The sequence below is a fragment of the Lingula anatina genome, chromosome 3 (assembly GCF_051362555.1).
Source record: "Lingula anatina isolate TDL-2025a chromosome 3, LinAna3.0, whole genome shotgun sequence".
In the NCBI taxonomy this organism is placed as follows: Eukaryota; Metazoa; Brachiopoda; class Lingulata; order Lingulida; family Lingulidae; genus Lingula; species Lingula anatina.
The window spans coordinates 28,538,832-28,566,766 of record NC_141769.1 but is presented as its reverse complement, the minus strand read 5'-3'; the positions used below and the strand labels follow the sequence as shown (position 1 = coordinate 28,566,766).

General features: G+C 35.9%; 3 protein-coding genes across 16 annotated transcripts in view; 1 reads left to right on the top strand and 2 right to left on the bottom strand.

The window, feature by feature from the left end:
- The window catches only part of LOC106174987 (uncharacterized), a 57,784-nt gene extending 47,905 nt beyond the window's left edge, over positions 1–9,879 (bottom strand). For 3 of the 11 annotated variants that reach the window (XM_087007347.1, XM_087007355.1, XM_087007352.1), the window contains exon 1: positions 2,260–2,390. The gene's annotated coding sequence lies outside the window, so the exon portion shown is untranslated. Of the gene's footprint in view, positions 1–50; positions 680–2,255; positions 2,391–3,083; positions 3,140–3,524; positions 3,585–9,836 lie in introns of those variants that run through there. The other 8 variants (XM_087007346.1, XM_087007354.1, XM_087007348.1 and 5 more) reach the window with 4 other exon arrangements.
- Positions 9,880–10,000: 121 nt separating this feature from the next.
- Positions 10,001–17,148, top strand: LOC106174992 (sec1 family domain-containing protein 2). Its single transcript, XM_087007364.1, has 16 exons — positions 10,001–10,171; positions 10,364–10,594; positions 10,928–11,161; positions 11,702–11,854; positions 12,069–12,146; positions 12,345–12,476; positions 12,910–13,091; positions 13,389–13,473; positions 13,731–13,858; positions 14,140–14,355; positions 14,561–14,660; positions 14,899–14,965; positions 15,217–15,319; positions 15,791–15,946; positions 16,294–16,426; positions 16,739–17,148. The coding sequence occupies exons 2-16, from the start codon at positions 10,415–10,417 to the stop codon at positions 16,817–16,819; spliced, it is 2,028 nt and encodes a 675-aa protein (XP_086863490.1). The 5' UTR covers positions 10,001–10,171; positions 10,364–10,414; the 3' UTR covers positions 16,820–17,148.
- Positions 17,149–18,954: 1,806 nt separating this feature from the next.
- Positions 18,955–27,935, bottom strand: part of LOC106174963 (TNF receptor-associated factor 2) — a 41,329-nt gene continuing 32,348 nt past the window's right edge. For all 4 annotated transcript variants that reach the window (XM_087007362.1, XM_087007363.1, XM_087007361.1 and 1 more), the window contains 7 exons: positions 27,329–27,433; positions 26,131–26,292; positions 25,764–25,844; positions 25,295–25,363; positions 22,184–25,021; positions 21,927–21,995; positions 18,955–21,566 (listed from right to left, as the gene is read on the bottom strand). In XM_087007362.1, the coding sequence (XP_086863488.1) occupies positions 24,026–25,021; positions 25,295–25,363; positions 25,764–25,844; positions 26,131–26,292; positions 27,329–27,433 (1,413 nt within the window). In that variant the 3' untranslated portion in view covers positions 18,955–21,566; positions 21,927–21,995; positions 22,184–24,025. The remainder of the gene's footprint in view (positions 21,567–21,926; positions 21,996–22,183; positions 25,022–25,294; positions 25,364–25,763; positions 25,845–26,130; positions 26,293–27,328; positions 27,434–27,935) is intronic.

The following is a 27,935-nucleotide window of genomic DNA, read 5'->3' as shown; positions in this document are numbered from 1 at the left end:
ACTTGCATTTGCACACAAACAACCCATATCTACAAATTCACAACATCTACCTTCATCTGCTTCACATTATGTTTTGATACAGTCCTCCGTCTTCTGCAACTGAACCAATATTTACCTGCTGCCGTCTCTGCTCCACTGCGACATGCACCCTCACACACTGCTAATCTGGGCCCAAGATAAACAGCGCCCTCATTAAACATGGAACTTCTACCGCCAGCTGCTTACATGTAATACTAAGCTATATACTGCATCCTTATTATATTGTTTGCTGTGCAGTTTAAATAAGGCTCGATTTCTATGCATTATTATTAACCTTTTTTGTTTCACTTTTTCTAACTTGCTCCATTTTTTATGTTTAGATGTTTTTTCTTCAACATATTTCCTAATGCAGTATATCCTAACTACATCGCATTATAATTGAAACATATCCCTTACTACTATATTTATATATTGTGTCCTGTACCAGTATATAATCTCTGCTCTAATTTTAGTTCCCATTTTTAAACAACTAGACTGGAAAGGCGAGTTAAGCTGAGAGTTACCTCAGCGCGTGGGCAGGACAGGTCAGGGCTGCCCAGTGATAGCGGTATGTCATCACAGACACTCTTAATTACCTGCTACAGGGAGTCTTAAATAACCAACAGTGTAACTATGTTAATTATATTGTTTATATTTGCTTCAAACAAACTAAGAATAATATAAGGTAAGGTAAGTGTAGGTATAATAGGTAAGTGATAATATCTGATGTAATTTGCACAGTTCACATTAATTTCAGGCCACATTCCCATAGACAATTTATTTCTAATTTCTAATTTATAATATTGATTATTTATTCAGCTTTCCAGAAAAGTTTACCTGGGAAAAATCCTCAGGTTGGTATGTACTAATAAGGGTTATGTCTTTATTAATAAATCATGTTAATATAGGAAAGTATGACTGACATTTGGCTCTTGTTTTCAAAGATATATCATGGTTCTATTTTCTAAGAAATTCAACTACCAGTATTTTGTCATCAGAAAAATGGCCCTACAAGACAAGGTCAACTGAGGAAGACATCTGCAATGTGATCCAGATGACCCGTATCACTACATGGAAAGACGAAAACCAATTTAAAATACTGGTATCATGAATGATAAATGAGGTACACAAACCATTTTAAATGACTGATCAAGGAGCTCATGGGCTCTACCCCTCAGCTCACCGCATGTGGCTTATATTTCTGACAAGGCACCCCATGGCTATCTAATTCTTGTCCGAAGGTAGTGAGAATTTTTTTACTATTACCTTTTTATTTCTTATGTTTTATTCGATAAATTGATTTTTTTTTATTTTGGGTTGGGTGCAATGAAACGGCTGGGTACTTGGAGTGGGTTGGACTCCATGCCTGACCTTATCTTTATAGCTTTTAATACATAACATAACATGGACAAGGACATGCACCATTCAACACCTAGGTGGGCAATCAGAGGATTACAAAGAGTGGTGTTCCACCTGAGCATCACTTAATTACAGACTAGAATACAGAGAGCTCTGTGGTCCAGGGTGAGAGGGATAATAACTGTTCGTATGAAATCCATATTTCACAATAAACACAACTCACAGAAATATAATAAATAACATTTTACCACCAAAACGGCAGTTATTTCAACTATTCTGGAATCTTTGCTTGCCATCCAACCAAGCAACCTCCATAGATGGCTACCCTCTGGAATAATCCCTTAAGATTATCACAAAAACCAAATTTTAGAAGAAAATAGGGACCCGCTTTAAATGTAGGAATGGATTAATTAGCTATTGGTAAGTAAGTACAGGAAAATTGTTGTTTAATCCATTTTTTGTCCAAAATGAACAGTTGTTATCCCTTTAAGCTAGCCACCAGGTCATGGCTAACATCTATCAAGTCTATTAACCTGTGCGTAGCTATATTTATCTTTTGTACACTTACAATTTGAAACATATTTGAGAATAATCCAAAGTCTTTCCCTGTCTAAATTCCAATTCCTAATGGTTTGTAAGATATCGTTGCAAAAGATTATATAACAATTCTTTAAAAAAATGGTTGATCAACATGAGAATGATTCAAAGGCAAATAGCCTATGGTTTAGATTCATGATAAAAATTTAATAAATTCAACCAGCTTCAACAAGCTGGGTAAAAGCAGTCAATGTCAAAACAAGGCATTTTTCACAAGGAATAGTGAAAGACTTATGTAATCAAGTGGTAATAAAATAATCAAACTGCAGTAAAATCCTTACCTACCTGCATGCGCAATAAGTACATGTAGATTATAGCTGTTATTCAACCCTTCAAAATTCCATAAAAATATGCAGCAGCCTGAATATGATGGTAAATGTGTTGAATGATTCTCTTTGTGTTCAAGCTTTGTTACCCTTCACTTACCTTTTGCAGACAGAACCAAAGTTTGCAAACAGCACAAAACTTTCTGACCAGTTGCAAAGTGTCAAAATCTTTGTGGTCCAGTGGAAATTACAATTTAATAACAGGCCTAGTTATCATGGTAGATTATAAACAGTGATAATCTCAGATGTATTTCCTGTTAAGCTTTGTGTTACTGGTTTAACACCAAGACACACAATTTGGACTGTGTTTCCATTCAAGTAGAAGCAGAGCTACATAACTCAGGCCCATACCCAGGGGGGGATTCGGGGGTAAGGGGGTTGGAATTGTCAGCTCAGGGTAAAAACTGATCTACTAGAATAGGTATATGAACATCTCATGTTAAAAGGTCCATATTTTCAGAAAAAGACCCCCCCCCCCCCTTTCAAATATCTGTCTCTTGGCCTGTAACTTACATGTAGGAACATAATGCATCAGAAATTCGTGAAAAAAATTTCTACACGCCTCCTTGAGCAGCTAGTTAATTATTTAATTACCCCTAAGCAACTCGAGGAGGCGTGTCAGACATTAAAGTCGATTACAGTGACTGCACTAAGGGAGAATCTCCCACAGAGTTGGATTGATCCACCTAGTTCGATGGATTTATCTGAACACTCCCCATAGAGGCAAGCAGAAATAGAATCTACAGAAAGCTACTAGTACTAATCTGATGGCATGCACCTTACCTCTAGCACCATGGCAGTGAGAGAGACAACAGCTAGTTCCAGCTTCCTGTGGCCTGCTAAAATAGTATGAACCAAGTAAGGTCAACCAGATTTCAGAAATGCCTTCACTTTTTTTCATACGTCACTCTGGATCATCTAATTAAAAGCAATTGACTTGTGATGTCTTGCCTCAAAATATAGCACTAGTACTTAACTGAAATCTAGTTTCTAAGCATCTTTTTTGCCTCTTATTTTCCTTTTTTAAGCAAGTATCTATACTAATGGTAAGGAATTCCATCAAAATCATCTTTACCTTTAACTGATTACAATCTTAAAAGATTTAAAAATCTTTTTCATACTGTGTGCACTCTGACTAATTACTGATATGAAAAAAGTACAATATACATTCAATATAATGATATCTAGGACAAACGGGTACACATGCAATCCTACTATACTTACTAGTCCTGTTTGTCTGCAGCTTTGACTTTCACAACCTCGACTTGCCAGATTACCTACAAACTGGAAAATAAATATTATATACTCGACATTAAAATTGAGATGCATCTTAAACTGTCAGCAGACATAGTGATTAGATCTTTTAGAGTATCTGAGGCCTGTCTTGAAAATATTGTCAACCTGTCACCAGTGTCACCAGCCCCTTTTAACAGGTTGTCACACACATAGTTTTCTGGGTATATTTAGAGCGATAACTTGGATAGCCTACAGGGTAATCGTGACTTAAAGATATTGGTCTAGTTGTGTTTGACAAAGGATAGGGCTAAATTAAATGTAGTTGAAAGACAGCCTAAACTGGTTATTGTCCCCACAGAAGGTAAAAATTACTGTCAAGATATTATAACAATTTGCTCTAGTTGCTCGGGAAAAATACTGAAATAAAAATGAGGTAAGAGCCCTTGAAAATTTGTGAAATGTACTTTAAGGACCATTCCCAGACCCTATCGTACCAACTGTGGATCGATCTATTTCTGAGGAGATTCTTGCTAAATTGCAATCAACTTAAGCAGCTTAAATGTCTGCCACGCCTACTGAAGCTGTGAGAGGGTAATTAATTATCGTTTAGCAGCTTCAGTAGGCATGCCAGACATTTAGGCCACTTAGCGAAAAACCCCTCAGAGATGAATCCATCCTGTTCGCTCAATTTAGGTATGGGACCCCAATCTTAGCTGAATAAGTCCCATACTAGTCATGCTATATATTTTTCCTTTACTAGTAATCATTTGGTGAAACTGCCAAAGATAAGACAAGAAAGTTCAAATTTTTTGTCAAAAGGTTTAACATATAAACAGAATTAATAACAATTTAAAACTAAATTTTCTGACACATTTTAAGACAACAAACCACCCACTCTCATGCACCAAATCAATGTATGCATACCCCATCTAATCTCAAATTTAACAAATTTAATTAAAATTTTTAAAAAATTAACACTTAGTTCTAACAAGTCTGTCAAAGTTATCCTTTAAGTCCAATTATTAATTAATCAACAGACAAAAATACATTACACATTTTCCCTTTCAAAGCTAAAATTTACCTTTTCATCATTTTTAAAACATATAATAAAACTTAGTATATTAATAATATATTACCTCTTTATCTCAACTGGAATTTAATATCACTAAGTACTGTGGATATATTTATCTATAATTGAAGTGTTGTTTCTATGCGTAGCAAGGAGGACAAACAGTCCAGGTGAGTCAGGTGAAGAAAAACAAGACTGTCACCTGTCTATAAGTTTTATTATTCATGGAGGATATTTCAGTACTCCAGGTAAAAATCTGCATGTCTTCTAGACATTACATGACTAATGCTTTCTGTTTGACCTCATGTTGACAAAATAACTTCAATATTTTTTCAACTTCATTTGCCTTACGTAATACATGAACGCATTTCATTTTTTTACTCATTTCTCAACTAGGTCAAATGTAAAAATAAAACCAGTCAGCTGTCTAAATGTTGCTTTACTATTCAAATGGAACTGTGTAAATTCTCAGGTGAATAAAAGCCACAGCTGTCTATACTAAGCTAAGTTTGTCACCACTATTTACAGGAAAATAGGTATGATGTACATGTACTAGTCAAACTCAACGTGCACAACTGTCACCCCTACCAGGGAATTATATATCCGATGTAATTCCCTGCCCCTACCTAGAGATGTGTATTCCACATGTTTTTAAATAAGAAGGATTTCATTTCCATGAGTTACACATTTACTTTACTTTGTGTTGCTGTGGTAATCACATGACAGACAAGACTCAGAATTATAGTACCGAAATTATGTGTGGTCTCTGCTAGAACCCTACCACTAAAGCAACTTCCTCATGCAAAGCACTGCTAAGATATTTACTATAATCATTTTATTGGGGGTTAGTTGGGGGCAGGGGGGGGTGACATGTGGTGGATTACCTGTATACATGCAAAGGTGTTATTAATCTCCAAAGAAGGCACTCAATGTGATACATGGTTCCACACTTGAAATAATTGTTATCACTATTGAAAATTATACCAGCCTTCATCATACCTCTCATATTCATATTTTGATCTTCAAAATAATTATTTTGGAGCCCCTTTGGAGGATAATTTGAATGAAGTTTACTAATTTTATTTGGCAGTTATCTTCATAATCATTAGACTATATATTTTAGATTCACATGTTTTGGTATGCCTATTTTGACAACTTACATATTTTGGTAGAACACATGTATACTAGTATCTGAACCTGAAAATTCCACCTTTCTCTGTCTCCCTGAGATTCAGAGTACTCCCAGCAACAATGCTCTTCCACCTTGCATTTAGTACCTCCTTCAACAGACTCTACAGCCAAGGGTTGAAAATCCTAGTCAAGATCATTACAAGCATCTAATAACCCTGTCGTTTTCATCTCCTGCTTTCAAAGGAGATTCTCTATATTTCTGGATACCTGAAGACTCCTTTATCAGATTAATCAAATGTTTTCATTCTGTCACCTTGGCCTCATTGATTGAGATCTAGACCCCATTTCCAGAGATTGGATCGATCTACTTTAGATCGACCTAACTCCCTGGGGGTTCACGCTAAATAGCTGTCAGCCGAGCAGGCACGAAAGTTAATTACCCCCTTACAGCTTGTAGTAGGCGTGACGGACATTTAAGCCGGATTATCTGACAGTAATCTAGTGAGACTCCCCGCGGGGATAGATCGATCTAAAAGCTCTGGGAATACAGCCCTAGACATGCTGATAAATTTGGCCTTGAGGTGCACTCACATGGGAACGAAGATTTTAATAAGCTTTCTATATGTATCATTAATCTTGGATGAATAAAACATTTTATAAATCCTAGTTTTAATCATCTAATCACCAGCCCAGCAGTAGGGCACTTGAGTACATTGCATACATCTGATCTGAACCTACATGGACAACTTGGAGCTGGCATCTCCCTAAATGGTTAAGTCAACTGTTCAAATTTAAAGAAAGTACATTAAGAATTACACTTTATTTTCTTTGTATGTACCGCACAAATTCTCAACCAGAGAAGAGTCAGAAGAGAGCCTGTTTCTTCCTACATAAACTTTTAGACCATGCTAACACACCCATCTTCCACTTAAACTCATTTTGTCCCTGAGTACTATTAAAGTACCTGAGGCACCTCAGTTAAACTTAACTCATACAACCAAGACATATTAGAAATCAATTAACATCCAGCTAATTGAAAATTATCATTTCCTGTGAGGAAACCACTTTGGGCAGCTCATATTGTAATCAGACATCAAAGTCAACTGGGAACAACCAGTCTTCTATGATCTCTCTGAGAAAACACACTCCTAGTCAAGGTTAGCATCCCTGATATCTCAGCCAAGGTCAGGATACATGTACTTGTACCTGATATCACAGCTCCAAGGTTCTCTGTCTGGCAGTAGCTGGAAGGGATTAAAGGCAGACAGTCTGAGGTCGGGGATAGCAATTATAACACAAATAGGTGCCTTAAGGTAATCAGGGGCGTAACCAGACCTTTAAAAATTGTACGCACAGATTTTTAAAATTCCCAGCAAAATGTAGACTAACACAAGAGATGAAGGACAGCGTAATTACAGCATATGTACCACACATCGCAGCTTAATTTCCATTAATAATAAAATCATCATTTAGTCAGAAATATTCTCGCAATTAAAAAAGTTTCAATATTCTTATTACCAAGAACGGTATATTTATTTAAAAGGAGGCTAGCTTCGCATATGTGGAACCCCCTTCGAATAATCCTGGATCCACCTCTGAGTTGAACATACGGTTTCATTCACCTTACATGTGGATGCATGGCTCCCAAAGACAACCAATTGTATGACACGACAGAGCACTGATACATCTAAGTTTAATTATTTGTTTGTAAAAATTGCCCATGTTACCCTGTTAGTTTGGAGGGGTAAGCTGGGTCAAGTCCGTGTCAAAATTCTTTGAAGCTTTGCAGGAAAAATTCTTCCTTTGTTTCTCTAGCTCCTTAATAAACCTGGTGTCCAGATTTTATCTAGTGTCCCCAGGGTTGCGGGAGCTGCTCTTTGAAAATAACACTCAGGCAGATTTTTACCTGAGATAAACAACAGAACAATTGTGCCTATACAATTGATACAGAGGATTTGTACATACAGGTGACTTTAATAAGCAGAGGGTTTTCTTTTATATTCCGTGAAAAATACACTAAATTTATATAAAATAATATCATGGTTGTCCAAAAAATTGTACGCACAGTGCATCCGTGCGTATGCCTAGTTACGCCCATGGTAATGGAAAGTCACCACGATCCCTCCACTTTCACAGCAAGGGACATCAAGGTTGTACTTTATGCAGGTGCACTTCTCAGGATGGATTTATACTAGTGTTCTCACTAGACTATGCCCTGGATAATAATGTTCGACAATGCTTTGCAAATAAAATAAATTTTTAAGAACCTGGTATGTTGTTCTGGTTTTACCTTCTTTGAGTAAACATTTTTTTCAATTTCAAAATTCAATCCACACAATACTAACATATTTCATGCCATTAATACCCCTTTTCTTGACAATGCTCCCTCAAAACATTCTCCTTAGGGTACCCCTCCTTCACCATAACGGAACCCTTTCCTTATGAAACACCTCCTTAACACCCCTCTCTTATGACCAACCCCCCTCCCTTAATTTTGAAAACCACCTTTATAAAACTTCCTTTATGATATCCCCCTGCCAAATCACCTGCCTTGCTCATAACTCTTCCTTGTCATTTCATATAATGTATCTTACTTCCATCAATTATTGACACTAAAGCACATACAGTCAGCCTCAGTGCATAAGCATTCAATCTGTTTTTCTTGTCAATTAATTTTTAATCAGAGTAGGAAATGTGTGCTGTGTCCTCATGTGACTTTAAGGCTGCATTCAGAGGTCTTCATGCAATGTGTTTTGTGGTTAAATCCAAGACTTAAATGCTATTAAAACTGTTCTCAACTCTTTGTGATCAATCTATATTCCCACCAAGCACTCGCTGTGATACTAGCTTAATGAGCGACTACATGACCGACTATCAAACCATTTGCTCTCTGCAGTTACAGCTAAAATATTTATTTAAACAGAGTGAGTGCAGTCTACATATTAAAGAAATCCTGAATTGATATTTTTATTAATAAATAATGTTATCGGTTTACTAAAATAAATAAAGAAATTATTTAAGATAAATGACATCCTAAATACTAGCCAAATTCAATGGAGATTGCCTATTAAAGTCACTAACTACTCTAGGTTCTCTCCCTTCAGTATACTGTACAAGAACCAGTAAAAAGATGATGTAATGATGTTCATATAAATGCATCATAGATGCTTTCTAAACTACAGATGCAAATGAAATTACCACAAAATTTTAAACACAAGACATTTCTTGTGCAATCTAAAATCTCTATATAAAACTGAAAGGTGACCAAGCCCATCATCCTACTGTGGCTTTCATTAGAAATTTCGTTTATGTTCAGAAGTGGTTTACTAGTAATGATCTCCTCCTTTTAGACATGTGCACTAAGCCTATCTTTCAGGCAAACGTGGAATAACATCTCCATTGTTCAATCAGCCCCCTCACCTGGAGCAGATCCTTATCTATTGTCCTCAAGATTCAAAATCAGAGTAGCTATAGACTAAATGCAGTCATGCTCTCAGGGTACAGGTAACCTTTCTCTTCCTAAAAGACTTATATAACCTGTGGGAAAATGGAATCTTACAAGCATTTTAGTGCATGTGTGTGTGTGTGTGTGTGTGTGTGTGGGGGGGGGGGGGGGGGGGGTACTGGGGGAGGGTCCAGCAAGGGATGCAGTCACTGGACCAAATTGAAATCCTGACCCATGTATCCTGAGATGCTTTCAAAACTACAGTAGAAATACTGATAAAATAAATAGTGGTAGTTGCAAAAATAAATGATTAAAGCAGTGTATATCAGCACCTTTTTTAGCACACACACGTGGGAGAGCGCACACACACACCCACTGAACGGACTGCGCCGTGTGCGCAGTGTATGTCAAACTGCATTACCAGGATCTGCATTTAACACTGTTAAGTGTGAAAAGCCGCTGCCTTCACTTCACTTGACTACACGTACTGTACAGGATACAGATTTATCGTTAAATTCCCATTTCTCATTATTTGCTGACATGAAACTGTAACATGACAATATTAATATAAACACATGCACATTTAAAGCATCGAAAAAGTGTATCGTTTAGTCCAAAGTGGACAAAGTGCCGTTAATCCAAGAACGAAACCAACCTGCTGTTCAAAGAGATCCGCTTTCCCTCTTGTGTTATTGTAGAGTCTAGTGCAAGTATAGCGTCGATAAATTTATTGGATATAAATTATTTGTTTCTCCTTGAAAACGTACTTAATATACCAAATACTCTATAAAAAGATTACTATGTCTATTTTTATTATTTTTCGTCGTAATAATTGTTCTTTATTCTAATACTTACAAATGACTGTTTGATCATCTGTAACCCTTTTCGCGCGTAAGCCATTAGTAAAATATGTGGCAAGACGAGCAGTAGTCTAGAAGCCGTGATGTTTTTGCAGTCAAGAACATTGTCTGTGTTTGAATTTCCTACCTGGTAAAGTTATATTACACGTCAGTTATATATTGAGCATTCCCTCCTTGCTTTTTTAATTGAATATGTACATTATCTTCTGTTATTTTTAGCGTCATGTTTATTTCTTGCTAGACCCTTGACTACAGTTTAAACTTAGGCGAGATCCTACCCCCTCCCTCAATGCAGTGACAAAAACTGTTTTTGATTCAACAGGTATAAGTAATCTACACAACCACATATCAAGTGGTTAACAGCAGGTGTAAGATGACCAGTGTTGATGTGGGTCAGGTAGCATTTCACACCTGGACCAAGGTGTGTGACAAGGTGAGGAGGGCCGTCGTGTTTGTGGACGATGCCTGCGCTGAGAGTTTACACTGGAATGGGGGACTGATGAGACTCGTAAACGCTGGAGCAATTAATGTTAAAGAGTTTTCTTCCTTTGAGGTGAGTGGTTTTTGAAAGGTCTCCAAGTCTGTGCAGCTGTAGTACAAATTAAAATGATAATGATGTCAAATTATATAGTAACAATTCCTGAAATTACTTGTATGTCTTCATTGGGTGAGAAATCACACGTTTTGTTCTGGGTGCAACATGCATCAAATACAAGTTGATTGTGCTTTTATTTCCTCTTAATTATACTCTTGTTATATCACAGAAGCCATCATCCTCATTTGAACATATCCCATTTTTGCAAAGGAAATTCAAACACAGAATAAAATTATTATTTACCAAGATACCATGGTACTCAGCATGTGATGTGTCCTTTTTTCTTTTTAGTGTGCAGAGCCCAGTGAGAAAAAGGCCGTATTTATCGTGAGCACCCCTCTACGCGATGTCACAGAAACCATCATAAGAGATATCATACAGAACAGCCAGTTCCAGTACGTGGTGGTCATCACTGCCCAAGGCCCACTTGTCCATATGTTTGCCAAGCATGGTAGCTATGAGGGAGATGAACAGTATGTTTTCCAGAGTTTTGAAGAGAAGGTGCTGGAGTGGATGGGAAATATGGTATGTACAGTATGGCAGAGCTTGGTACTGGCTACGGATGCTCTGTGCTTGCCTCTGTCTGTTAACTGGTTGAAATAGATCGCAAAAGGGTTGGTTGCAGAGTTTATTATATATATATATATATGTTTTGTTTTGTTTTGTGGATACCTGTGTTAATACAAGTATTGCAAAAAGACTTATTGCATGTGTGTATCTTTCATTTATTATGAAATTGATATAGTTTCCTTAAAATAGTTTTAATAGGAGAAGTAAAATGCAATAAATGCTTATGGCAGTTCAACAGCTTCAGTAGTTATGACTTGACAGCAAGACATTGTGTGGGAGCATTTGAAATAAATCTCAACAGTATGTCTAATTGTCTGTCGGTATTATCTTTGAAAACCAGACTTGAGGTTTTTATGTGAAAAAAAAATCCACATTTTCAATTCAATTCTGATGGTGCAAATTGGTCAAGATTAGATGTTGGGTCCCATGATAAATGTTAAGACTTTTTTTTAAACCTAGGCTCATGTTTGACAAACTTGCCTGTTTATGTTACAGAATTACACAGCTGAAGTCCTCCATGTTCCCGTGTGTACAGTCAGTGTGTGTCCATCTCTATTTGTAACGCCAGGACTCCCACGACTCTTCCCTCTTATGCCTACAGATGTCACTGGAGTGGAGGCCATATACAACTCTTCAAAAGCCAGGGTGGTATGTATGATATTATATATAATATATAATGGTTCAAATTTTAAAAGTGTCACTTCCAAGTGCTTGGTGTTGTTGCAAACCACACTTTTTGATAATTCAAGGTATATTTAGATTTCTTGTACATGTGAATGTGAAGTTTACTTGACAAACCCAAAGTCTCCATTGCATTAAATTAATACTTAATATATTGTTATGTTATAACACATTTTTACAGGGGGACAAGAAATCTTTTGAGAGTTTGGCGGAAATAGAAACTCACCATCTTCCTAAGCATTTGCAGTTGAAAGTCAAGGTAAGTGTAAAGTGCTGCATATTAATTAAGTTCACACCAGTCTTTATCAGTATGGCAACATGTTCCTTGATAGAGAAATATACTGTCAGCCATGCTTTGTCAAAGCTTGTGCAGATATAACATAATTTCAAACAATGTTTGAAAATTATTTATTGTCAATGTTATTTTATTCATGACATAAAATGAAATAATTTCCAGATGCTTGCAGCCACGTTGAATGACGTGTTTGAAGAGCTCCACCTCCAGGATGACCCTTATTCTGTGGGTCCATTCAGCAGACTGGTGGCCACAGAGCTGGCCAATTACCCCGGGGCCAGGCACAGGAGGAAGGTGGGTGAGGGGAGGGGGGTGGAGGGAGGGAGTGAAGGTGAGGGGGGTAGAGGGAGGGCATGGGTAAAACATGAATAACATTAGCATAATGTTAGCAGGAAGCTTGTGATTTCCTGGTAAAGCAGGGTATTTTAGGAGTAGATGCCCATAGAGATTTCCAGTTACCAAGGACACTGGGTTGGAATAATTGATTCCACATGTATTTCATATGAACATAAGCACACATTTTATGATATTTGATGTAAAAATTGATTTTGCAGTAATTAAGTAAAGAAGAATTTAATTGTTTTTAACAAATTAGATCACTGCTTAGTTTGAATGTATGCAGTGAAAAATTGCAGAGGCCCCAACAAAGTCAGTATACCCAATTCACATTGTGACATGTATTCTGAGAGTCTTGATCTAATCTAGATGTTTTGTTTTTCTTTGTCAGACATCTCAAAGCAGAGCCTCCATAGTTTGTATAGACAGGAGCCTGGACCTGGCTGGAGCTGTCAGTCACCAAGGGGAAACCTTATTTGACAGAATACTGACCCTGTTGCCTAGGTTACCAGGTCACAATAATGATGTCATGGTCAGTATGGCTGACATCTGCTCTGCGCAACCTGTTACAAGGTAAGTTTTTGCAGTCAAATAATCCTTTGCAATAGAAGAACTATTGTACAGTGACACATCATTCTTACAGAATTTATACTAGTACATTCTAGTACAAACCTTATTACTTTGAGCATGGGTTTTTAGCTGTTAAGTTGATCATTGTTTCCATCTTACTTGAGAGTAAAGATCTTTCAGTGACTCAGTTTTTCCATCAGTTTCAGTCTCAGTCTGCTGTTTTTAAGTTCAAGGCTGTGTCACAGAAGATGATGACATTCAGTGTGTTAATATAATTTTATTTGTAATGTTATTTTCAAGTGACGCTGAGGAAGTCTTGGCTCCAGGCTGTATAGCACATGCAGATTCTTCATGTAGGAATGTACTGGCTACTAAAAAACACAAGGTGCTCCCTCTTGTACATTTTTTCATAGTGTGAAGTTGATATATATATATATTAAGCAGAATGTCTCATACAAACTTTTACTGCAAAAAAATAATTGAATTGAACTAAAATGTTTGATATTGGTAAACTGAAAAAGATTAACAATTAAAGATTAAGTAGAATGTAATGCAGACTATATTTCTGATATTAAAACAGGAAAATTCGTACAAACTTGTCAAAGAGGATTTAGGTAATCAAGAAGAGCATGTTTTCTCCAGGAAGCCTTAATGGAGGTGAACAGACAACTGGTGGAGGCAGCATCCAGTGAACATCTTCCTCTCAGCCTCTCTGGTCGCCCTGGTAGAGTCACAGTAGAACAACTACACAGCCATGTTAAACTGTTCAAGTTAGTCAAAACTGCTACTGCATATGATTTTGATGATGATTTTGCAATATTAAGCTTGTTACAGAAGTAGATACAAAATAACAAGTATTTTATGTTACAGCTCATCAGATACATTACAGAAAGACAATGATCTAAAAAAAAATGAAACGTCAGCTAGAATGTACTGTTAACTACTGTAACACCTAAAATGAATGCTCTCAGAATATAATGTACTATAAATATCTGTTCATATACTGGTCTGTCATAAAAAAAACAACATTAAATAAGTGCATCTCTCTCAGGGGGCACCCAGAGGCAATACAGAAGCACAGTGGGTTACTTCAGGTTGCTATGGCAACTATCCAGGCCATGCAAAAAGAGAGCGGTTCCAATATGGAGGGTTTGCTGGGACTGGAGAAGATGTTACTACAGAGTCTCGGTGATGAGGAGTGTGTGTCGGGACTGAGCCAGGTGATACAGGTGTGGGAGAGGGAGATGAAGAAGGAGACTGATCAGAGGTAGGTGTCGCCACCTTACAGGAGCCCAGACATGAGGAGACAAGTAGAAGTCTCCTCAGTGGGGTGGCAAGTTTTAGTTAGATGATAAATGGGACATTTACATTAGCTAAGAATTGTATGCATAAACATACTGTGCAGTGCATTTAATGTATATGGTTCATTTTAGATGTGATGAAATGTATATGTATATATTTCTTGGTTGCAGGTTGTATACAATAGAAGACATTCTACTGCTGCTGGTATATGTGTATTCTCTGGTTGGAGAGGATGCAGCAGAATCAGAAGATGAGGAAAGGAAGATGATGGTACAGTTTGCTATGTGTTGATGCTAGGAACACCCACAAAACACACCTGACCACACACAATACATGCTATCTCAGGGTTTTCAGAGGGGGCTTGGAAAACTAATGGCCAATGAATCAGATATCATATGCATTGGAATTTAATATTGCTTTAAGGTTTAATTTTGACATTATTTGCGATAAATTTAATTCTTGCTTGTGAATTATTTGACTGTCAGGAAGCTTATGCCATATATTTCAGAGTCTTTTGGCAGAAGCCATTCTGTCAAGCAAAGAAGAGGACATTCCCGCAGCATTAACTGAATTTGGTAAGAGGACTGCATGTATTTTTTAATCTAAAAGACTAAAATTAAAACTGTACTAGTACATTCTAGTATATTCAACTGGCCAGGTTTAAGCAGTAAGTTGTGTTCAAGATGTTTTTCTAGTTTTGCTTGATATAATTTTCTGAACTCCCAATGTATGTGTTCATACTTATATTAACATTTATCATATTAATATTGTAGTTATTCATATCATAGTAATAGGGCACACATGTTGATACCATGTGATATTTCAGTTGGTGACCCTGTCACAGCTAATGGTGTCACTAAAGCCATAGAGCAGGTGTTTGAGAAACTGAGGAGTCTGGGAGCATGTAGAGATGACTTAAAACAATTCAGGTAAGTTGGAAATCAGTCACTTAACTTTTGGTAGGCTGTCTGATAGAAAATAAGACATGCACTGTGGGCAATTTGATTTATACATATTAGCTAGTACCAAAAATCAAATTAAAGTGATTGTCTTGAGTTATGAGCCAACAGTAATGCTTTACATTGAACATGTAATTTTTTGTGAAAAGAACTTGAGATAATAAAAGTCCACAGTTGGCACCTTAAGACACTATTTTGTCTTTGAAACAGTAACAGTATTACTTAACAGTGTATGGTGCCTGTTATGCTGTACATTGTCCCAGTAATGGCTATGGTATATTTGCCATTAAACTTTGCATCAAGAATTTTCCTGTCTTTCACTGTTACAAAACAGTTTAATATCAAATTACTGCCGTCTGAAACCACGGGATATGTTCCCTAATCCTAGCCATATATTCCCTTCAGTACAACATATATAAGTATCTGGTCTATATGTTCCAGGACTGTGTACAACCCAGGTAGTCTGACTTCCCAGGCCTCCCATGTCCCAGTGTTAAAACAGGTGCTCCAGGAGATCTTTAACCCAGCCAAGCCTGACCTGCTGGACATAGAACACAAGTCTAGTGGACTCAAGGATCTGCTCAAGTCTGGGTTTGGGTATGGTCGAGTCTCAGTGTATATGACTCACTGTCTGTCTGTTTGTTTGGTTGTCTGTCAGTGACTGTCTGTCCATCTATCTTTGTCTTTTACTTATTTTTCAATACACGAATACACAATGTATTGAAACTTATTGATACTATGAAGGGATTATTTTATGCTACGAATAGTTGTAGTGAAAATCCTTGATACTATTAAGGAATTATTTTATGTTTTACAAATAATTCAATTTTTATCCTTTTATCTAATTTTTGTTTGATATTCCATCAGTATAAAAACCAACAATATATTTTAGCTTTCAGTACTCAGTTCTGCTATGTATTAAGTGGCATTTCCTATTGTTTCAGCCTGTTTATGAATGTGAGCAAACCCCGTCCCAGTGACAGCCCCCTGCTGATCTTGTTCATTATAGGGGGCGTCACTGCATCAGAGGTGAAATTAATCAAGGACACTGTGACCTCGTATAAGACTGGAACTCGGGTAAGTGTCAGAATACCAATGATTTTGTAATATGATGACCTTCATTTAGCAATCACTTTTGGTAGGTTTCATGAAAAGAAGAGAAGAAATGTCATCTCTTGGTTTTAATTTGAAGTTTGCAGAAAATTCGCTGCAAATCTGCAAGAACAATATTTACACTGCAAATGAGGCCTGAAGACTTTCTTGCAAACTTCCCCCAAACTTTTAATCTTACTACAAATTTGCAGCAAATGTGATTCTTTTTGCGACAACCTGAAAACAATTTTACTGTATGGTGTACACAAAACATTTCTACAGTTTATTTTCTTGTAGGTTATTGTTGGCAGTACAAAGCTGTTGAAACCAAGTGATGTACTGGATATGATGTTTTCTAACCCGCTGTTAGAGAGCTGAGGAAGGTCTTATAATGTGGTTAAATTAATCTGAATTGACAGTTCATAACTTGCCATCATTTCTGAAATTCTGAGTGAAAATTCTCACTGGACACTGAACAGAATTTTGCACAGAATTAGCCAGAAAAAAATCTGTGAAAATCTAGTGAAAAAAAAAATCTGCCTCTGGTCCTGGAAGCAGTTAGCAGTATGGTGATGTAGATGACAATGATGAAATCTGCCGGATTCTTCACTAATTGTGATCTTGTTGACATTGAAGTTTAAAATCGTGTACAGCTTCTGTTAATTACATTATTTTCCAGCCTGAAAATAAAGAATAGATAAAAAACATGCATGAATTCATAATGTTGGCAACTTCAGTCTGCGACGTTAGGCACTAGCCCAAGCAATTGCCTACCTAAAGTGGCACCGGGCTAGTAAAAAAGTTGAAAATTTATAAAGCACTAGCCCGAACGGGCTAGTTGAAATTTTGAGCCTATTGTAACACTCAGTAAGATTTCAAAAATATAAGTCGCCAGTCTTCTTTGCCCCTGCCTCTAATTTGACGTTTCTAGATAGTATGATATGCCTCTCAGTTGAAAAATCTCACACCTAGCTCTAACTACTGAATATTGATTAGTTGCTATAAATAACTTCACTGTAGTTATTTATAGCAGCAGTCTGTCTGATCAGCTTGTCGGCATCTTCTTATTTGACCAGTTTGTTGTTATGACTACAAATTGCTGTCAATCAAGTTACTGGATCAGACCGGAATTCCTTGGTACTAGCAACAGGTTTTGTCAAAACAACACTGTCTCCGAAGCAAGTGTAATGTATGCATTATCTCATAGAACATTTGGGTTAGGACCACTTAGCAGACTGAGGGGTGTAGTATTCTATTTCCTTTTTTGTTTATATTTTTTATTTATAATTTTAATATCCACGAGTTAATACATTTTCCTTTGCTTATTGCCTTTTAAAAACAATAAGACCCTGGCAGTTACATGTGACATAAATACCCTATGAACTATTCTTGACAATGTGGCATAGTTGGGTTTATGCCATGGCTACCCCTCCACACTTGAAAAGTTGTTTGTACAACTGTATAACCAAAAGAATTGTAACCAAAAAAATTGCAAGACGTTTGTTTAATTACCCTTACAGTACCTATGTATTTTAAATTAGAAGTGGCATTATGTACTGATGTTATTGGAAATAAATTGTCGGAAAAGAGCCATTGTCAATAAAAAGAATAGGAATTTTAAAAAAAATTTGATTGCATATAAAAATGGAAAGAAAGGTATTATAAAAATATGAAAAGTAAGGGTAACTTTTTTCAGTATTACATATTAAAAAAGGGAATTTTTTCAATATTAAATAGTTAATTATATTTTAAATCAATTTTACCACCCCATCAACTGAAAATTAACCTGATTGACTTTGTTATTCACTTGCTCTACTTCTATAATAAGGTTTACAAGAAAGTACAGTATGGCACCACAACTTTTTACAACATCTGCTTAAACTTTTTAAATGAATTATTTAAATTGGGCTAGTGATTTTTGGTTCGGGCTAGTAAAGTTTGAGAGTCTGCTAGCCCGAAGGGCTAGTAGTCTAAAAAGTTTTTGGCGCAGACTGCAACTGTTCTCATACTTGTGATTAATCCAGTACTACATTATTATTTTCAATCATTTTTGCTATTTATTTTGGTAGTCTACAATGTTATTTTCAGTCATTTTTCTGCTGTTTACTATGGTAGTCTGGAGTGTGGGGCCAGTTTCATAATAAGTGTTATTTTGTTCAGTATAACTTATTTTTGGACACTGCTGGCTTGATTTTTATTATTATTATTATTTTATTTTATTTTATTTATTTATTTATTTATTTATTTTTTTTTTTTTGGTGCTAAGTTTTTAAATTGAAATTGTTAAAAAGTATACAGAAGCTGAATGAATAAATGTATCACAATTGCTAGTTGACAAGATTGCTCCCATGTTAACAAAATTCAATAGTTATATGTACAGAATCACACAACATCAGAATCGAGAATGTCATTTACCTTAAAAGTTCCTTACATTTTACATTCTTCTTTTTGAGGAGGTCAAGTTATCATGCCCCTCCACCTCCCGGCTCTAATGAATTGACAATGCAAAAATCTTCTAGCAAGCATTTTATTTACCTCATCTATTGAGAATTTTATTAACCACATCTAATAATAGCAAGGCCAGTGCAATAGTGAGAATTATTACAGACATTTCAGATGTGCATCCCTTCCATACCATTAGAATAACTAATGTTGACAAACCTTAAACTTTTCAATTTCTTCACAAACTTCCGAAAGTGCGCTTTGATGACAATGTCCTTGTCAACACTCAAAAGTTTGTGTAGAAATTGAAAAAAATTAAATTTTTCAACATGATGACAATGCTAACGTGGCACCCAAGTTAACTTCCATCAGAAATATTTATGCAAGTATAATTTTCTTAATTATAAAAGAATAACATTTTGATATTAATAAAACCAACACCTTAAGAATAGTCAATGATCAAATAATACAAAGTAAGAATATGATTGATAATTCTACCACATGTACCCAAGTATTTTTGTACTTTATAACAAAGCAAAGATAATGAATTCAGTTTTCCCAGAAAAATATATATGTGTTACAAGAACCAATGAATATTAATTACCTTTTAAAATTCCTCACTTAGTTCATAAAGATAAGAGTAAAACAGTTTCTAATTGATGTTATTTATCATTTCTTGGTTGTAGTCACTAGTAATCAGAGAGACAAGCTCAGCAGTAGATAACATTGTCAAAAGTATAGTTGACTACTGCTGGGCCTGAGGTTGTTTTATCACTTATGATGTCAAATATAATGTTCAAGGTGTTATTTTGGCCTGCTTTATACCTAATAATAATAAAAAATAAAATAAATATATTCTTAAGTTTTTTCTAAATCTGGCATTCTCATGATGTAAGTTGGACCTGCATGTAGTTCAAATCGGAGCCCTCTCACCTAAGCGCACTTTGTGCCTACGACACACCCTATTGCCCACGAGAAAAGGGATGGAAATGCCACCAAACCTGCCTAACTAATTTTAACTATCCATTACTAATGTTGTCCAAGTTAGTTTTAACTAGAACATATCAAATTCTGCTGAATCCCGTTTCTTTCACACTGGCTAGGCAGGCCTTATAAACAGTAATTGCCATTGGCAAACTCCAGCCTCAGATTTTTGAGCGCGAACGCCCAAATTAAGGAATCCAACCACAATTTTATGGCACGCACTTTACAATAATGACCATGGGCACAATGCTACAAACCACAAACCATTAATCTGCTTACGGTAATGGCAAATTCGTTTATAAGACCTGATATTGCTATCCTATGAATAACAGTGTCTATTCGATAAATTTGTTATCTTTCGGACAGTAATCCTGAGGGTATGTGGCCCATCTTTTACCACTGAAAAGGAATATCAGACACAAACTGTTATCTAGTGTTCAGGAAACATCACTTTACCCACAGGCAAACAGTTCAATATAGCTCAGGATAACAATTTTATCAAATGAACACGGTTATCCATAATGTATCAGAAACGGGACCCATAAAATTAAAAAAGAAAACTTTAACTTAATGCACTCTTTATCAAAGGCCCTTTAAGTTGTTTCAAAACTGGACGAAGTCTTGAAGGGTATTTGGCAAAAAGTAAAGGCCATGTGTATGGACAGGGATTTGTCACTGTAAAATCCATTGATGAGAAAAAGTAAAGTGTTAGCTTTTTGTTATTCATATTTTTTTGTCAATATCTGACTTGCACAGTGTCATTTGAAGTGTTGTGACCGTTACTGTAATGCACAGAGAAAGCACATGTCTTGAACAAGCACTTTACATGTAACTGAATCTGCTTGCTTTACTCGCACTTTAATTTGTATATCCAATGAGGTTACATGTAATACAGATATTATTTTTCCTTAGAAGCAAGCAGAATGGCATAAGTTCGCAATGCCCATATGTTGTGAGTCCATGGATTTTCAGTTCGAAAAAAAAAAATTATGGAGATTTTTTTTTTAATTTTCACCATTCACATGTACTTTTGGTGCCATCCCTCAGACCTGTTTGAAAGTGTAAAATGTACCTTATAAATTTTGCATGCAGAGTACCCAATTCTTGGTAAAAATGCACCTCAGTTTTGATTTTAAGTAACTATTTCATTACATATAAAAACATTTTATTTGGAATCTTTAAAAATTCTCTTTTGGTAAACTAGTTAAAACACCTATCATTCTCAGTTATGCAGTTGGACAGAAAGTTGGTATTGTTGCTTAGACTGCATTCACATCGAGTTGAGCCATGGATCTGCGGAGGTACAGTCATTAAATCTCGGCTCCATTGGGATTAGGTGGTTTGCCTTTCAAGTACATCCGCCATATTTAGTTCGTGACTTTGTAGATCCATGGTTCAACTCACTGTAAATGCGGTCTTAGAGATATATCATTATCTAGAACTGAAAACACGTGGACCAAAACCAGGGACCTACAGTGCCATTTACATATGAAATCACAAAGCTTTATTATGATAGTTTTAACTATTAAAATTATTAAAATAATGCATACAAATTACATTTTGATCCATTCACACTTTAATGTTAAAACAAGTTCAAAGGGCCAATATAAGCTATAAATCGTACTGTCCAGTTTGATTTAGGAACTATCTCGCCACAGAAAACCTCTTAAATCAATCAATTTATGCTGCAGAGTCGAGACTGAAATATGAAGAAAATAAATTATTGCCAATTGGTTTTATTAAAATACAATGCAAACATGTCAATCCAACTCCAAGTATGTACTTAGATGTGCCACAAGCAAATTCACTCACTCTAGCCAATTCTGAAAAGGAGGAAGGCATCTCAACAGATACCATATGCTTAAGACCCAATACATACGTATGTTCACACACACATATATATAAGCAAAAGTGTATCATTAAGTTTCTTTTTTGGATTACAAAATGCATATGAAAACTTTCTCATCCACACAAAGAGTTTAAATGAAGTAAGACCTAAACAAAATAGGCAAAAAAACAGCTATTACATGTTTAATTCCGCCTCTTTCATTCACATTACCTTGTTTTCCAGGATAAGTGATGTCCTTGTGGCATTTATTTGTATAATTACCAAGATTTGTTGCAACAACTGAAATATAAAATTGTTTTGTAAAGGTAACCATATGTGAAACTAAATGTTTTTTATTTGAAATAACAGCAATTAAAAATTTACAAAAGTACCATCCAACAGATGATCAAAGCATTTACTTTTAAAATTATCAAGTTATATATATATATATATATATATATATATATATATGAATGTTTTATCATTACCTGTGGAAGTCCCTTGTTTCAGCACTGTTCTTTTGACACTGTTGTCAACTTTAAGCTGCAATCTTATAGCATAGTGCACTGTACATTACACCAAAATATAACACAAAACATTCAAGTACTGTGCAGGTAACTTTAAAATAGTCTTTATGAAAGCTTAAACCATTAATTCTGCTAAAAAGGAAAATAGGTCAAGTTCCAGTATGTCATAGTTTCCTGTATATGGATAATCTATTTTAATAAAACAAAATATATTTTACAACCCTCAAAACATAAGAAAAGCGAAATACAAATTATGGGTCCTTCAATTACCACTGACAAAACAGTTGTTTTGGGATTTTGTCTGCCATTTCGAAAATTGCCATTTTACCAACCTAGATGGTTGTTGTGAAAAAAAAAAGTTGTCACGTGTGTTTAGCATCAATTTCTGCCACAGAAAACAGCTATTTATAAAAAAATTTAAGATTTGCCCAATCTACAACCCCATTCGATATAGGTATATTTATACATTGTAACTACATGTAGCAAACATGTTGTGCATGGTTTCCGAAAATGGTGGAATTACCGACGTAGGCTAAAAAAATACTCAAATTTCTCACCAGAATGGCCTTTTTGACCCATTTGGACTCTAAGAACACCTTTTCCTCTGGAGAATTCCCCAAAAAGTTATTATTTACCCTACCCCGGTAATGGTATCATAAAATATATAATTTGGTTTAGTAAAATCCCCGACTAAGGGACCATTCCCAGACCCTATCATACTAACTATGGATCGCTCTATCTCCAAGAGGATTCTCGCTAAATTGCAGTTAACTTAAGCGGCTTAGATGTCTGTCACGCCTATTGAAGCTGCTAGGGGCTAATTAATTATCGTTTACCAGTTTCAGTAGGCGTGCCAGGCATCTAAACCGCTAAAGCTGAAACCCCTTGGAGATGGATCGATCCTGTTAGATCGATCTAGGTATGGAAACCCAGTCTAAAACAAAGCTATTAAGGATAGGGATTATTCACCAAATTAATGATAAAGAAGAAAGAAAGAAAATTAAATTTGAAAAGGATTTTTAACTTGAATATAAAAGGTAAAGAAAAGAAAGAGTAAAAAAGAAATAAATATCTCGAAGTCTTTGATTCATCCCCACCCATTCTGGTGCCGATATTGTTTTTCTTTGATGGTTTGTTTGCTTTAACAGGACATGGATTTCTCGATCAATGTGAAATGTTTTTCGATTACGACTGAAACTGAACCTTTTTGGACATGTTATGCTGTTTTAGTTTTAGTAAAATTTCATTACAGAAGTTAACTATTTTGAGGAAAAAATTACGGTAATGACACATTATTAAAACGAGCGGTAAAGCTGTTGCAAATATGCTGTTCCTATTTCATGCGCAAACAAACAAAGAATAAAAAGGTAAAATTAATAAACAGAATTTTACGTTGAAGTTGACAATCACTTTAGAAAAGAAGAGAAGGAAAGAAAAATTTTGAAAAAAAAATGCCTTCTGAAAAATTTTAATCCACCTTTTAGCGTTTAGCAAGAAAAGTCCCCCAAAGGACCATCAGTCTTACTGATGAAATGGTTTCAAATTGTTATTCATCTGACAACAAATTGCAATTTAAATTACGTGCGATTACAAAAAATAATTATTTGGGGATTTTTTTATCAAGGGGCTTAATAGAGAGCCGAGTTGTTTAGGGGTACGAATATAATTGTATAAGAATATTTTGAAGATGCAATAATATGGTTTTGGACAAAATCCCAACGAGTGTGAAAAAAAACGAAACGTAGCATATTGCACTTTATGCACCAATTTGGAATACTTAGGCTTTAAAGGATCAATATCAATTTAGATATTTGTGCAGTCCACCACGACCTTCACAAACATCGCGTTATCTTTCACATAGGCCGTGTTGGACGCACCCAGCCTTTCCAGCGACAGAAACATCGGGCAGCCACTTGCGATATTCATATCTGATGTCGGCTTCTTGAAGCTGGAGCTGGCAGGGTCTGGTCTGAACGCTTCCACCACGTGCTCACGATTGCTCTGGTCAAGGATCATGAGGGTGACCTTTTGCTTAAATGGCCACGCTAGAAGAGCGTCGTAATATCCGCGCATGACGACAAAGAAGAGGCTGATGTGACTGCCTTTCCCCATTCCGTCGCCATTGAGATAAATTCGGCAGCACATTTTGTAGCCGTGCGGGTCCGTATAGAACGCGGGGGAGTAGAAACTGGTCAGGCGGCCAGTGATGGCATCGTGGCGTTTCTTAGAAAAGTCGGCGATCTTCCAGACCATGACGCCATCATAGCTGGCGGTCTCTAGGGCTTGGATGCGGAGGTCCTGTTCCGCCATACTGACATCTCTTAGGGCAAGGGCGCGTTCGAAGGATTTGCATTTTCTTTCAGCATTGGTCAGAGCTTCCCGGTCAAGACGCATTTGTCGGTCGTATTCTTCCAAGAGTGAGGCGCATTTCTCGATTTCTCTGTTCAAAACAGCAATGATTCCCTCAAAAGTACCAGACTTACTTTCCATCACACCTTCCCTCAGTTTCAGAGCTTCAAGGTCTTTTCGAACAGATTCGGAGGCTGTTGCCTCTTGGTCCTTTTTTTTGCTCGTCAGTGAATCTACTCTTGTATTAACCTCTTGTGTTTGGCTTTTCAAGTTGTCAACATCACGCTGTAAGGAAGAGAGCCGTCGCTTCAGGTTGCCCATATGTCTGTCGTATCTGTCGTGTTGCTTCTGTTCGGTTTCCTCCAGGAGAGATTTGATCCTCTCCCGCATGAAGTCGAGGTGTTTCGGAACGTTTTCTTCATTATGTTGGTGTGCTTGATTAACGGAGAACTATAAATAACATTGCACGCTAACATATACTTTATCGGGTACCATGTTAACATATTCATTTTGATTTAAGGGTCAAAATGAAATGTCGACATTTATAGAAAATAACCTGGAAAACGGTCAATTTTGTGGGTCAACAACAAGGGATTATTTTTGTGCCAGAAATGTCCCCCAGTAAAATCTGGTTTTGTTAATCCCAATAAATGTCAGAGAAAAACTACGAAAACTGCCAAGTCATAAATTGTATCCTATAACTATTTTATCACTAGCACATACCTTGTTCTGACATCCATACTGGCATACTATCTTGTCTTTGGGACAGTTGGTTCGCTGGTGTCTCACTATCTAACACGAAAACGAAAAAGATTATTTTCAATAGGCTATTGAAAGCATGTTTTTTCCGACAATTAGATGAGCGGTAACAGCCATTGGACCTATAAATATATGAACGAAATATGACAGCGTTAAAATGTACCTTTAATATAGAAATTATTTTAGCAATTTACGAAATCAAACCAAAGCCGTTTGTGGTAATTGTATCATAGTTTTACACGTAACTCCTAGAGGCGACAGTTAGTTCGGTTAAGTATAGGACTGAATGCATCCCAGGTAAGTCAGTCGTTTTTATAACGTCACCGCAACGTTTATATATATATATAAGGTTACGTTATGGTAACGTTATAATAACTTTCTGTGTTAAATGGGATATGTTTTTCTATCGCACTTTAAAACAAGAAATACTAACCTGATCTCTCGGTAATTTTTTCGTGAGACTGTCGCACATGTCGCAGCGAATAGGGAATTTGGGACACGTTCCATTATGCTCCTACAAAAATATATTTAAAATATATATTTGAAATAACTTCTCTGCAGGTAAATTGACAACACGAGGTCGAAGTTCGGCAAATTATGTTTCTGGCCAAGAGAAAAACAGAATAAAAATTATGATAAAATATCTATTCTAAATTAATATAATAACTCCCTAAAAGTAATGTTATTAAAATTCTTACTAAAATATTTAAGCTACTCTACATGGATGCCATAATGTCCAAAATAAGAGTCAGAAACAGTGTGCTCCGAGCCTCTATTCTCCCATAGCCCTCTTTTAATACCTTGTTTCTGTTAGCGATGAATGACCTCGGACAGTAGCGACATTTAACGGTTCTCAGTGGGCATTTGTCCTTCAAGTGCTTGTCCACTTGGTTCCAGGGTAGCTGTTGCCCACAATTATTGGGGCAGCTGGACACGCGGAAAGGACATGAATTTTCGTGACCCTACATTAAATTAAAAGTAAATCATTCAAAAAAATCTTTCTGTGCCAGTCCCAGGCCAGATCAAAAATATAATTGCATTTGTCACTTCAAGCCGTGGGTATGTGACTGCGATTGCCGAATTATTAATATAGTACACACAGAACGTGCGGAACTGGAAGGTGAGAGGACTTACGGTTTGCAGTTATACACGACAGCCCCAATACCAAAATACGACATAAAATTTTGCAAAATTCAGAATAAGAGCACATGATTTAGAAATCTTACGGAGTAGATACCCAAAAAAAAAAAAAAAAAAAAAAGTGCACCCCCCCCCCAAAAAAAAATGAATAATTCAAATATTTTGTCCAATGATATATATATATATATATATATATATATATATATATATATATATATATATATATATATATATATAATAAAGAATTTGCCTCATCATAAAACAATATGCAACAATAATAAAACTGTATCCTGAATCATCCACTACCTAATGAACTAACCCTACTGAATACATTAAACATCTGTTTGCAAATTGTTATCGTAATTTAAATACGTCAATGTCATTGTGAAAAATGCATTCGTTCCAAAATAAAATAGTAAAATACATTGCGATGCTAGCAACAAGTATTTTTCCTATAGCACTGTGAAATCGCTGTTTAGGTCGCTTACAATCACAATTTTGTGGTTTTAAGTAACAAACGGCAATTTTGTTCAAAAGGTTTGAGTACTCCACTAATGCTTGCCTTACAAACAGATTATTCTAGTGAATAGCAACGGTTATCTTAATTCAACAAAGATACACCCTGGATTTTAGTGCTCATCTCGGTAACCAACAATCACTGTTGTTTCCAACACTTCAGTTTTTTTTTTTTTTTTTTTTTTTTTTTTTTTTTTTTTTTTTTTTTTTTTTGTGGTCTTGAAATATTATGCGGTGTTTTATGTTGATTGTGGAAAAATTAAGGGAGAATTTCTGTAGGTCTGTTTTTTTTAGGTAACACAAGCTTAAAGAAGATTACAATAGCTACAGTGTAACAGTTACCTCGACGTAGTTTCCAAATTTTCCTTTCCATTCACATCCTTGATTTTTACAAACCACAATTAGTTTTCTTTCCAACTCTCTTCTTATTGCAACGTCAGGGAATTGCTAAATGGCATTTTGGATATATGAAAAACAAGTGAAAATAATCATTATCAAAATCCTTTACATGATTATATATAAAGTGAAAATGTTTGGAATCAAATTCCTTATAATACTTAAAGTGTTTTTGTCCTAATGCTTCCTATTTTCCATTCATTTTTCTTTCTACGATATGTCAACGCTATACCCTTGATATAAGTTAACAAAGACTCTTTTTATCGCTGAATGCAACACTTAGATCAATATGAGAACTCTTAAAGGTCTAAACCAATTTAGCCAACATTGTTTGCAAAACATTTTATTTACTCGTTAGTTTTCAGTATTGAAAAGCGCACAGTTTTAGCTACAGGCCTTATAACGGATGAGCATTTGCGAACTCCAACCTCAGAGTTGTGGGCACGAACGCCCAAATTTACGACTCAGGCTACGAATCAAGTACCCCAATGTAAAATTATTAGCCACGACCACAGCGTTACGACACACGAGCCACTATGACACTGTGTTCGTG

Bases quoted from the DNA above. Each gene is read 5' to 3' on its own strand.
- LOC106174992 (XM_087007364.1), top strand. From the start codon at position 10,415: ATGACCAGTGTTGATGTGGGTCAGGTAGCATTTCACACCTGGACCAAG. The intron at 10,595-10,927 runs GTGAGTGGTTTT...TTTTCTTTTTAG, and splicing joins AAGAGTTTTCTTCCTTTGAG to TGTGCAGAGCCCAGTGAGAA. The intron at 12,147-12,344 runs GTAAGTGTAAAG...AATAATTTCCAG, and splicing joins ATTTGCAGTTGAAAGTCAAG to ATGCTTGCAGCCACGTTGAA.